At 41.4% G+C, this 13312-nt stretch overlaps 1 protein-coding gene across 1 annotated transcript in view; it reads right to left on the bottom strand.

The window, feature by feature from the left end:
- LOC139413356 (metabotropic glutamate receptor 6-like) overlaps nucleotides 1–13312 on the bottom strand; it is a 35363-nt gene that overhangs the window by 2227 nt on the left and 19824 nt on the right. The window contains exons 3-10 of the mRNA XM_071160618.1: nucleotides 5666–5882; nucleotides 5374–5509; nucleotides 5072–5226; nucleotides 4787–4927; nucleotides 4472–4672; nucleotides 3562–3701; nucleotides 2682–3305; nucleotides 2197–2508 (exon numbers count right to left, since the gene is read on the bottom strand). Coding sequence (XP_071016719.1) covers nucleotides 2197–2508; nucleotides 2682–3305; nucleotides 3562–3701; nucleotides 4472–4672; nucleotides 4787–4927; nucleotides 5072–5226; nucleotides 5374–5509; nucleotides 5666–5882 — 1926 coding nt within the window. The remainder of the gene's footprint in view (nucleotides 1–2196; nucleotides 2509–2681; nucleotides 3306–3561; nucleotides 3702–4471; nucleotides 4673–4786; nucleotides 4928–5071; nucleotides 5227–5373; nucleotides 5510–5665; nucleotides 5883–13312) is intronic.

A 13312-nucleotide genomic window follows, 5' to 3' on the forward strand; every position in this document is an offset into this window, starting at 1 on the left:
ATTCTTTACACTTTTCTGAGTACCTCTCAAAGTCTAATGCATCAATAACCTTGCATCCAATCTAAGAACACTCCTTCCCTGTTACTGTAATGTTGTAATACTGTCTGGTCAAAAATGTCAACTAATGCGATCTGAGAACTAAATGTTATTGATGCTATATTTAGATGTTCTAAGCTGTAAGTGTGTAATTGAATAGCATGTAGTGGATATTTATTTGTCTCTCAGAGACCCATTTTATCACTGAGCTTATCTGACCTCTTTTTGACCTCTTTGATTCATTTCATTTCGATTTGCAGAGGTGAAAAGACTTTAAAGACTTAATTTAGGCTGACTGATTTAACAACATACTCTACTAAACTGAACATACACTACATTGCCAAAAGTAAGTGGACACATGCTCGTAGACTCTCTCATTCCAAAATCATGGACATTAATATGGAGTTGGTCCCCCCTTTGCTGCTTTAACAGCCTCCACTAATCTGGGAAGGCTTTCCACTAGATGTTGGAATATTGCTGCGGGGACTTGCTTCCATTCATCCACAAAAATATTAGTGAGGTCGGGCTCTAATGTTGGGAAATTAGGCCTGGCTTGCAGTTGGTGTTCCAATTCATCCCAAAGGTGTACGATGGGGTTGAGATCTGAGATCTCTGTGCAGGCCAGTCAAGTTCTGCCACAATGATCTCAACAAACCACTTCTGTATGGACCTCACTTTGTGCACGGGGGCATTGTCATGCTGAAACAGGGAAGGGCCTTCCCAAACTGTTGGCACAATGTTGGAAGCACAGAATCATCTAGAATGTCATTGTATGCTGTAGTGTTGAGATTTCCCTTCACTGGAATTAAGGGACCTAGCCAGACCATGAAAAACAGCCCCAGACCATTATTCCCCCTCCACCAAACTTTACAGTGGGCACTATGCATTCGGGCAGGTAGCGTTCTCCTGGCATCCGCCAAACCAAGATTTGTCCATCAGACTGCCAAATGGTGAAGCATGATTCAACACTCCAGAGAAGGCATTTGCACTGCTCCGGAGACCAATGGTGGAGAGCTTTACACCACTCCAGGTGACGCTTGGCATTGCACATGGTGATCTTAGGCTTGTGTGTGGCTGCTCGGCCATGGAAACCCATTTCATGAAGCTCCCGACGAACAATTATTGTGCTGACTGTCACGCCCTGACCGTAGAGAGCGTTTTATGTCTCTATTTTGGTTTGGTCAGGGTGTGATTTGGGTGGGCAGTCTATGTTCTATGATTTTCTATTTCTATGTGTTTGGCCGGGTGTGGTTCTCAATCAGAGGCAGCTGTCTATCATTGTCTCTGATTGAGAACCATACTTAGGTACCCTTTTTCCCCACCTGTTTTGTGGGAAGTTAACTTTGTCTTTGTTCAGAGCCCAAAGCTTCATGGTTTGGTTTTTGTTCTTCGTTTTGTCGGCGTCATTTTTGAATAAAGAAAAAATGTACGCTTACCATGCTGCACCTTGGTCCAGTCCTTCAACTAGCCATGACACTGACGTTGCTTCCAGAGGCAGTTTGAAACTCGGTAGTGAGTGTTGCAACTGAGGACAGATGATTTTTACCTGCTACACGCTTCAGGACTCGGTGGTTCCCTTCTGTGAGCTTGTGTTGACTACCACTTTGCGTCTGAGCCGTTGTTGCTCCTAGACGTTTCCACTTCACAATAACAGCACTTACAGTTGACTGGGGCAGCTCTAGCAGGGCAGAAATGTTACGAACTAACTTGTTTGAAAGATGACATCCTGTGATCGTGCCACGTTGAAAGTCACTGAGTTCTTCAGTAAGGCCATTCTACTGCCAATGTTTGTCTATGGAGATTGCATGGCTGTGTGCTCGATTTTACAGACCTGTCAGAAAAGGGTGTGGCTGAAATAGCCGAATCCACTCATTTGAAGGGGCGTCCACATACTTTTGTATTTATAGTGTACTTCCTTCTTTTAAATCCTGACCATTGTTCCGCTGTAAGTCAATGAAGAGGATGCTGAACATACTGTGAGTGCCTCATGGATAAAATCTGATATTAAAGGTAACAAACAAGCATTTGATAACAGTCTAGAACCTATTCTAGAAAACATACTGATAGTTCTAGGGTTGCTTTTTTAAGTATATAAAAAATTGTCTTTCTCTGCCAATGGATAAATACCAGCAAATATAGAAATGTGATTGATTTTCAAACCTTCTCAGTAGACTGTGCTGTACCAAAGAAGATGGGCACAAAGGCCAGCCAGATGATACAGGTGGTGTACATGGTGAAGCCAATGGGCTTGGCCTCGTTGAAGGTCTCTGGCACCCCTCTGCTCTTGATGGCATACACAGTGCAGGTCACCATCAGCACGATACTGTAGCTCAAGCAGAGGACCAGGGCCAGGTCGGACATGTCACATTTCAGGACCCCACGTGCAAACTCTGGGTTGGGCGGCCGCTGCTCCTCATAGTCTATGATGGTGTGTGGGGGCACCACTCCGAACCAGATGAAAATGCCAAGTAACTGTGGAGATACAGAGAATGATCCCAAGATTGATGTGGCCCATGATTCAGCAGATCAATCTAATTCTCCTGTATACCATTCCAGATACCATTTCTTGTGTCTTTAACAAGCACTGTTGTATTACTGCCTTGTTTTCATCAAATGCAATAGGAGAGAGGCAGCAACTCACTCACCTGCACTCCAATGAGTATAAAGGTGATGATCAGCTGAGAAGCAGGGCTGATGAATGGAGGTGGCGTGACTGCTTTCTTGCCCTGCTCAAAAATACGGTAAATGCGGTTGGTCTTGGTGAGCATAGCTGAGTAGGTAATACACATGCCCAGGCCCAGCAGCAGCCTGCGGAATGCACACACTGGGGCGCTGGGCTCTGCGATCATGAGGAAAGTGATCAGGTAGATGAGGAAGATGCCTGTCAGGAGAACGTAGCTGAGCTCCCGACCGGAGGCTCGGACGATGGGGGTGTCGTTAAAGCGGATGAAGGTGATGATGCATCCAGAGGTGGCCAGGATGCCCAGGACAGCCAGGAACACAGGGATGATGGCCCAGGGGGAGCTCCACTCCAGTTTGATGATGGGTGTGGACCGGCAGCCCGTTCGGTTTGGCATGGGACGCATATCGAAGGGACACATGTCACAGTTTAGCTCATCCAGCTGGTATTGATATCCGTCGCACAGTTCGCAGTGCCAGCAACAGGGTACACCCTTCACCATCTTCTTCCTCTCTCCTAGCTCACAGGGGAAACTGCACACCGAGTCAGGGACTGCACGGTCCCCACCCGACCACTGCATCTCCTCAGCCTTTAAACAGAGACAGAGACAATGTTGAAGAACATCAAGTGAACTCCTGAAGTAGTCACATCATGTCATTACTGGGGAAAAGAGAATGAATGACCAAATGGAGCTAAATAAAAGTGCATGAATAACTGGAATGAGTTTGGTTAAATTGAAAGGTTGTCAACTCAAAACACAAACAGTACATTCTTCAATGCAATAGCAACACTGATAAAGTGAACATCGTCATTGAAAAATAAAATAGACCAAAACAAATGTTTACATTGAGTCGCAGATTGTTTGTCCACTGGCCAATACACCGGTAGCCAGGGTTGGTGGTGTTGGAAAGTTGGAACTGGAAGATGTCGTAGCGACCAGGAGCATCTCCATTCTCATTGAACATGACCCCAGTCCCTGCACTACCTGTTGGATAGAGGAGCAAGGATTTGTAACAGGGCTACCCGCTAGTGGGCCAATAGTGCAATGCTTTTACCTTTGAACAAAGAAAAATGAAACCTACGGTGAACCTAAAGCTCATGTCTTATGCAACCAGTGCAAAGCTGAGCATAAGATTCTTCCTGCTGAGGGTTCCTTTCCATACATCCCGCTATTTCTGTACTCTCTGTTCCCTTCAAGCATTGAATCAGAGGGCTTCCACACAAGCAAAGGTCATCCACAAACAAGGAAAAGGAAATAGCTTTGCTTTTCATAGAAAGCTCCTTGGACTCCAAGAAAAATATTTTTTGTGAAAGATGGAGATGAAAAGAGGAGTGTTTCTTGTGTATGAAGAAGGAAGAGAGGCTGCCCTGTGGAAGAATAGTGCATTGAAGAGGTTAACACAGAGTGCAGTGATGTCTTCAGACTGACTTCCATCCACACTTTTTTGGAGTGACTGACCTCTCAGACTAACCTCTCTGATGGGATGTGATGGGAACCAGTAGTGGAAAATGCTTCATGAAACCAGGACATTTCCTCTGTTTGGGCTTTAATTATAAAAATATATCATTTCAATTATCAAGAGTATTATCTGACTTGACAGCCACAACAAAAAGAAAGGTCAGGATAGAAGATAGAATTTCAAACTCGATCCAAACAAAGTTCATTGAACGTTCCCAGACCTGATTAACTACTGCTCCAACGAAATTTCTCAAGACCCTTTTTAACAATCCCTGGTCTATACATTTCCAACTCACCATTAAAGTTGACTGAGCGAATGTAATGGAGCAGCTGACTCCCTTCCACTGGGTCCATCTTCTCACAGATGCCCATGGAGCCCGGACAGAGGTCCAGGTGCATGCTGTGTAAGGCATGGGCCATGGCATACACCGCGTCTATCACAAACTGTACTTTCCCTTCCTGCTCGTACTGAGATTCCTGGGCAATTCTCTCTTCCCCTGAAGAAGGGAGGAAGGGTGGCATACAATGGATAAAACCTGTGTAGCCTGTAAGTAAATCGGCTTATTTGAGATAAACCTTTGAAATATGTCAGAAATAACCTCTTTTCCTACCTGTACATTTTCTTCTACCAAGGTCGTACTTGATACCTGGTCGAGTGAGTTTACATTTGAAGTCGTCCTCCCAGTATTCTGCAAACCAGATGTTCCTTCTGTTGTTTTTCAGAGATCTCGAGGTGAAGTAGTTGTCGAACCCTGGGCAAAGGACCAACAGAGCATCACTATCACCTTATGTTTAAGACTTTCCCAGACTTTCCCATCCCCCACTAAAGTTAAATTCATATTGAACACCAAAATACAATGTATCTCTGCAATATCTTTTTCATGTGTTTGCCTTACCATCGATGGAGGCCCTCTTGGGGAGGATGGTGACAGCCCCCTCAGCCACATCCTCCTGGTCCAGGATGGGGGAGCTCTTGGCCCCCCAGCTGTCAGAGCCCACAAACAGGAAGTGACCCGTCAGGTTAGCCCTCTTTGCTGCCTCCAAGACACGTCTGTGATAAGTGGTGATAATGGATTAGCACACTGGACCTTCATTAGCTTTGAGTCTATAGGAACTTGGTACTGTGGTGCTTAGAGAACAAGTAGCATGGTGGTTATGTGACAACAGTCCTAGGGAAAGGAACTAGTTTGCCACTAACCTGATGTCGTCCTCATTGGCAAAGATGATGACCCCACGAGCATTAGAGGTCTCCATTAGTCTCTTGATGATCTTATCAAATCCACCTGGTTTCGGCTCTCGAGGGATTTTGATGGATTGGCCGATGCATAAACCTCCTGAATGAAGGGAGAAGAAAGACAAGACCCAAACCAAGGCTGCTCCTCCATTGGACGTCATGTCCTCCCCATATAGTACCATCAGTTCCAACACCATGTTGGCCATGGTTAGGCTACACCAGAACATTTGAATTCCCCACTAAATTCGGTACAAACCTGCCTCTCGAGAAATCTGGAGGAAGGCATCGACTCCACTCTCACCGTAGTTTCCTTCTGAGGCCAGTGTAGATACATAGTTCCACCCCATAGCCTTGACGATGTCCACCATGGCCTGGGCCTGGTAGGAGTCAGGAGGGACCACGCGGGAGAAGAACTCATAACGACTTTTGTCACTCAGCTCTGGAGCCGTGGACGCATAACTAATCTGGGGGATCTGAAAGATACATACGTTACATGATGTTAACGGCTGCATGGTTTTAAGAAGAGACCTGAGACAGTCATTAGATTCAAAAGGAGCGTTAATGGATGTTGGACAGCTACTGAACCAGACACCATGTGTTATTATCAAATCAATCTTCGTCTGGATAAATCAGACACAGTTGGTAAACTAACCACTTAATACCTTATGATGACACGTTGCCAGTAATTGAGAGTACTGAATAGTTCTCACATGTCCAGCCAATGTAATCCACTAGGACATGGCGACAATCATCCACTGTAATATTTCTAGAGCTTTACTACTGGTCTATGTCGGCCATAAAAACCAACGTCATGGTGAAATACAGATGGTAAATTTCACTGCTGTAAAAGCATTTGTTTGAAAAAAATTAATGGATTAGAGGATTAATTTACTGGTGTGCTACTTCCTTAATGACATAGTTTATGTGAGTGGGCTTGACTCTGATCCCACTAATGCCCGCCCATGGCTTGATGAGAGGTTCTTTAGAGGGAGTAGGGAAAGGTAGACATACAAAGGGTTGTGAAGGGAGAAGAAGAGAAGAGGGAGAGAACCATTTCACAGATTATCTGGAAGGATTATATGGGTTTTAGTCTAATTACATTGAACACAGAGGGACAGAGACAGAGATCAAGAGACAAGGTTACCATATCTCAGCTGTAAGCCATACAATATATTTAATTCTGATGGTCACGTGCAACTTACATTTGCTGCTTTACTTGAACTCTTTCTCTCTAGAACATTCATCTATTACTGTGATAGGTATGGCTCCTACTAGTTTATAATCTTCTGTCTGGGAGGGTGAAATTCGATACACCAAACATTGATGTGATCAATGATAACATCATTTTCAAATATTTACATTCCATCACTAATTCCTAAAGAAACATGAAGCCTCATTTAATCCAAAATACAAGGATGGCATAATTTATCTTTAAAATCAAGTAATTATGGCTGTCAGACAGTCCATAAAAAAATACATCTGTAGACTGTTACGCTATGTTGCAACCCTAACTGGTTCTTTGGCCCTGCCATGTACATTTCAGTGCCATGCGTGTTGAGTTCCATGACATATCCAAGGATCTCTGACCTCAACCCCATAGACAAACCTAACCTTTTTCTGACAGGAACATTTAGAGCATAATTATCTAGATTTCCATTCAAATGTTGTTGTAATCCTTATCATTGGCATAAAACACTCATAACTTAACTGACCTAGAGTAGCTGACATGTTATTTCAAGGTGTTATGACACATTCCTCTTCTGTGCAAACCATTTTCATTCAGAATATACTGAAATTACTGATGGCAAAGCATCAGTAGGCTAAGTATTGTTTCGTAAGTGCGCTAGCACTCTCCATTTATAGAATCCTATAGAAGCTCTTACAATTCAATCTCAATGTTTGTGTAGTCACAATTCAAATGTCTGTGCTGAAATTCAATAAAATACCACAAAGAACATTTAGTTCAGATGTCATGTTAAAATATTATGTAATGTGATTAAAGAGAACAATCATTCAAATATCTGATATGGGCAGAAAGCTTAAATGATTTTTAATCTAACTGCACTGTCCAATTTACAGTAGCTATTACAGTGAAATAATACCATGCTATTATTTGAGGAGAGTGCACAATTATGAACTTGAAAATGTATATAATAAACCAATTAGGCAAAGTTGGGCAGACTTGATGCAACATTTTGAACAGATATGCAATGGTTCATTGGATCAGTCTAAACTGCTGCCATCTAGTGGCCAAATTCTAAATTGCCTGGGCCTTTCTCTTGCATTTCAAAGATGATAGTGCAAAAAAGCATGTTTATTTCTTTGTATTATCTTTTACCAGATCGAATGTGTTATATTCTCCTACATTAATTTCCACACACTTCAAAGTGTTTCCTTTCAAATGGTATCATGAATATGCATATCTTTGCTTCAGGTCCTGAGCTACAGGCAGTTAGATTTGGGTATGTCATTTTAGACAAACTTGAAAAAAGGGTCAGATCTTACCTGAGTAACTGTGCATACTCTAAAAAAGTGCCTACTGGGAAATGCCAAAATAAAGGAATCACTTGAGTAAATGAGGGATAGAAAGTATATCGAAACCACAGGTGTTTCCACACAAGTGTGGTTTCTGAATTATTTCAGCAATGAATTCCATCATGTTTAGGGTAATGTAAAATAATAGAGTCAGCTATAACTCTGAGTTGGACGGGGACAGACTGTATAGAGCACCGAGATGGACAGTATAGCAAGCAACTGGACGGACCCGCTAGGAGGAACCCTCAAATGGATGTTGAACTGGATGCAGTTCAACAATTGAAACAATTGTTATTGTTTCAAACATTTGTTTTGGTTGTAGCAGTTGGGCTAGCTAGCATGCTAGCTAACAATCATACTGGTTTGGTTAGCTAGTTAGCTAATACACACTAGCTATCTAGCTAGCACAATACAGCACTAGCTAGTTGGGTTTGGCTAGCTAGCTAGTACACATTAGCTAGCTAGCACATTGCAACACTAGCTATTTGGTTTTGTCTAGCTAGCACAATACAACACTTGATACGTAGCTAGTACAACACTCGCTAGTACACATATGTGCTTGAGCCAGACCCTACTGAACCCAACTCTTGATTGGCACTACTTGGTGGGCACGGTGTGTAGTTGATCGTCACTACACATTGCGACCCCCAATACTTATTTTCCACCATAATTTGCAAATAAATTCATTACAAATCCTACAATGTGATTTTCTGGATTTTCTTTCTCATTTTGTCGGTCATAGTTGAAGTGTACCTATGATGAAAATTACAGGCCTCTCTCATCTTTTTAAGTGGGAGAACTTGCACAATTGGTGGCTGACTAAATACTTTTTTGCCCCGCTGTATGTTCTAAATGTTGAGGATTTTATTTCACAACATTTTTTTCTTCATACACAGTACCAGTCAAAAGTTTGGACGCACCTGCTCATTCAAGGGTTTTGCATTATTTTTCCTGTTTTCAACATTGCAGATTAATTGTGAAGACAAAACCATGAAATAACACATATGGAATCATGTAGTAACCAAAAAAAGTGTTAAGTAAGTCAATATATATTTTAGATTCTTCAAAGTAGCCACTCTTTGCTTTGATGACAGCTTTGCACACTCTTGGCATTCTCTCAACCAGCTTGAAGGAGTTCCCACATATGCTGAGCACTTGTTGGCTGCTTTCCCTTCACTTTGCGGTCCAACTCATCCCTAACCATATTAATTGGATTGAGGTCAGGTGATTGTGGAGGCCAGGTCATCTGATGCAGCACTCCATCACTCTCCTTATTGGTCAAATAGCCCTTACACAGCCTGGAGGTGTGTTTTGGTCATTGTCCAGTTGAAAAACAAATGACAGTCCCACTAAGAGCAAACCAGATGGGATGGCATATCGCTGCAGAATTCTGCGGTAGCCATGCTGGTTAAGTGTGCCTTGAATTCTAAATAAATCACAACAGTGTCACCAGCAAAAGCACCCCCACACAATCAAACCTCCTCCTCCATGCTTCACGGTGGGAACCACGCATGCAGAGATCATCTGTTCACCTACTCTGTGTTTCACAAAGACATGGCGGTTGGAACCAAAAATATCAAATTTGGAGTCCAAAGGACAGATTTCCACCAGTTCATTGCTTGTGTTTCTTGGCCCAAGCAAGTCTCCTCTTTTATTGGTGTCCTTTAGTTTTTTTTTTTGCAGCAACGAAGGCCTGATTCACGCAGTCTCCTCTGAACAGTTGAAGTTGAGATGTGTCTGTTACTTGAACTCTGTGAAGCATTTTTTTGCAATTTCTGAGGCTGGTAACTCTAATGAACCTATCCTCTGCAGCAAAGGTCTTCCTTTCCTGTGTCGGTCCTCATGAGAGTCAGCTTCATCATAGTGCTTGATGGTTTTTGCGACTGCACTTGAAGAAACTTTCAAAGTTCTTGACATTTTCCATATTGACTGACCTTCATGTCTTAAAGTAATGGACTGTGGTTTCTCTTTGCTTATTTGAGTTGTTCTTGCCATAATATGGACATGGTCTTTTACCAAATAGGGTTATCTTCTGTATACCACCCCTACCTTGTCACAACACAACTGATTGGCTCAAACACATTAAGGAAGAAAGAAATCCCACAAATTAACTTTTAACAAGGCACCCCTGTCAATTGAAATGCATTCCAGTTGACTACCTCATGAAGCTGATTGACAGAATGCCAAGAGTGTGTAAATCTGTCATCAAGGCAAAGGGTGGCTACTTTGAAGAATCTAAAATATACAGTATAATGACTTATTTAACAGTTTTTTGGTTACTACGTGATTACATATTGTAACGACTCTCGTGGGTTGAAGAAGGAGACCAAGGTGCAGCGTTGTAGGCGTTCATGATTTTTAATAAACTGAACATCGCAACAAAATAACAAAGCATAGAAACGAACGCGCACAGTTCTGTCAGGCAACAAAACAGCTAAACAGAAAATAACTCCCCACAAAACCCAAACGGAAAATCACAACTTATATATGATCCCCAATCAGAGACAACGATAAACAGCTGCCTCTGATTGGGAACCACACTAGGCAAAAAAAACAAAGAAATAGAAAACATAGATTCTCCCACCTGAGAATTTGTGTTATATGTGTTATTTCATGGTTGTGATGTCTTCACAATTATTCTACAATGTAGAAAATAGTAAAAAATAAAGAAAAACCCTTGAATGAGTACGTGTGTCCAAACTTTTGACTGGTACTGTATATGTAAAGTTCACACAACAATCACCCCAGACTTTTTTAACACCTTTCTATCAAGTATTTTAGCTACTTCTCAGATACATTTTATACCTACATTTCACTGTTTTGCTCTTGTCCCTGACCCAGACATTTGAGCTTCTACTATGTTTTTCTATGAGAAGACATTAATAATTACACATTATATAATGTTATTTACTATAGAAAGAGTCAATGGCATAAAATCTACATCAAAATGTACTTTGAGTATGCCTTTTATATATTTCTTCACACAAAATATACCTGTCCTTTGGTAGTGGTGTCATTTCCACCACTGAGGACAAATAACTCATTGATACACTTTTTTCAAGAGAATGTTACCATGGAAACTTAATGTGACACTGAAGCACATGGCTGCAGCGGACATTTGTTCCAGATGTGATGTCCAGAAGTTTGCTTGTGTAGAGAATATTATTTTTGACAGACATTTCCAAACAGGCTATAATTTCTTTAATTTGTGGTAGAATTTTGTATATTTGATGTATTTATTGTAAACTATATGCTAGTTGTAATACTAGCCAAAGCATGTTAAACTGCCTGTCATTTTTCTCCAAAAACTGTATTAAGCATAATTTCCACCACAGTAATTTCCGTTACAAACTTAACTGTGGTGGAAATGACAGAACGTGGTGCAAATGATCCATTATGTTTTTTACTTTAGGTTTATTTAATCATGTTTTAAATTAATTAGAAGATGCCACATAAAACAGCACAGACATAGAAATAAAATCAAAAAGGATCCTATACGATACCAGGAACATCTGCAAAGATACTGGAAGAAAAAAGAGAAGGGAGAAGTGAAATCTATCTCTGAACTTACAAAGCGAGAACAAAGAAGCAAGCGAAGAAAACTGAAATGCAACCAACGGAATAGAAGACAGGCTTTAAAGATAAAAGTTGCAATGGAGACCTTACCTATCAGGCAACACACCACCTCAGTCACCAGATGACTTGCAGTCAGAGGTCAACATAACTGCCACTAACTTACCTACCCCGATGCATGCCCTGATACCCCTTCCTCATTGTCTGCAAGAGGAATGAAAAGTCGAATACTCGCAGGAAGGAAAAAGGTTGGAAGAGGTCGCTCAAAAACATACAGAGATCTTTGCATGACAAATGTCAAACTTCATAATGCTTTACGGAAAGCTGAGAAATACAAAAAAGGTATTCCCCAAAGACAAAGACAAAACAGCAAATGAAGGGAACTCTGAATAACTTGAGAAGGATTTAATTGTTTCAAGATTCCATCAATGCAGAGTTAAAGCAAAAAGTATCAAAACATGTTCAGTGCCAAGGACAAACAAGTGGCATCAAAAATGCTCAGAGGCTACATCCTGAGAAAGTATGGCCTGGTCAAAGCCACAAACAGAGAATGAGGGAAAAGGGAAACAGGCCAACAAGTCTTCAATACTCCATTAAAAAGCAGTGTAACAGATTTATTACAGCCACAGGAGACAAAATCACTAGATTCTATGAACATGATGACAACAGAGCAACAACTGGGAAAAAGGACACACTAACGAGGAACAAGAAGAAAAAGATGCGCTTCTTGAATGGTACAATTCAGAACCTTTATCATAAGTTTAAGAGGGAATATTCAGAGATTAAAATGTCCTACTATGAATTCTTCAAAAGAAGAATTTGGGTTGTCAAGCCAACAGTCCAGGATAGGGACACATGCCTCTGCAAAATCCACGTCAAAGTCCAGTTCATGGTGGACAAACGACAGTATCACAATGTGATCAGCTGCAACAACATTGAGAACCTTATTGAGTCTTTCTGCTGTGAGGACCTAAAGAAAGAGTGCATGTACACAGAGTGCTCCCTTTGCCAAGCAAAAGAGCTTAAACATCTGACTTTGATGCTGGTGAGCAGACATGCTGGTTTAGGTGGAAAAACAAAGCTGAAGAGACAGAGAGAAGACAAACAAAGAGGGAAACATGGAGAAGTTCACGGTACATTTGACACTAAAATAAAATGTGTGCGGCACACTACAGACTCTACTGGAGGACTTCTCCAAAGGAATGAAAGAGAACTTTGGGAAACACGTGTACAATATTCGACACCAATAAAGAGGAGATCATTGTGCATATTGACTTTGCAGAGAACCACTTCTGTAAATACACCAGTGAAATCCAGGCAGTTGGTGATTCTCACAAGCAGGTGACCCTCCACACCTGTGTTGGATATACCACAAACTATACAGTTTCACTTTGCTCACTGAGCTCTTCTATGCATCATGACCTCTCAGCTATCTGGGCCCATCACTCAGGAACACTGGCCTACTTCCTTGAGCTCTGCCCATCGGCTACTTTTGGAATCTCACTTTGTCTTATATTAATTCAATGTTTAACAATGGTTGTTGTTCAAAATGTTTGCAATAAAATACTGTTTTCATACGTTTTGTTTTAACATACTGTAGATGTCATTTCCACCACACCCATATTTTCTGGGTAAATTAGTATAGTATGTATAATTTACATTGATTGGTTTGTTTTAGATAGGTGGTTGATATCATAATCTCACAAAAATTTGGGGTGGAAATATTTTATTTTTCAGCATAAATAAACCTTTTCAGCTGTCTCAAAGGCAGGTTTATTGAATTATTAGTATTAGG

This window comes from Oncorhynchus clarkii, chromosome 7 (assembly GCF_045791955.1).
Source record: "Oncorhynchus clarkii lewisi isolate Uvic-CL-2024 chromosome 7, UVic_Ocla_1.0, whole genome shotgun sequence".
Classification (NCBI taxonomy): domain Eukaryota; kingdom Metazoa; phylum Chordata; class Actinopteri; order Salmoniformes; family Salmonidae; genus Oncorhynchus; species Oncorhynchus clarkii.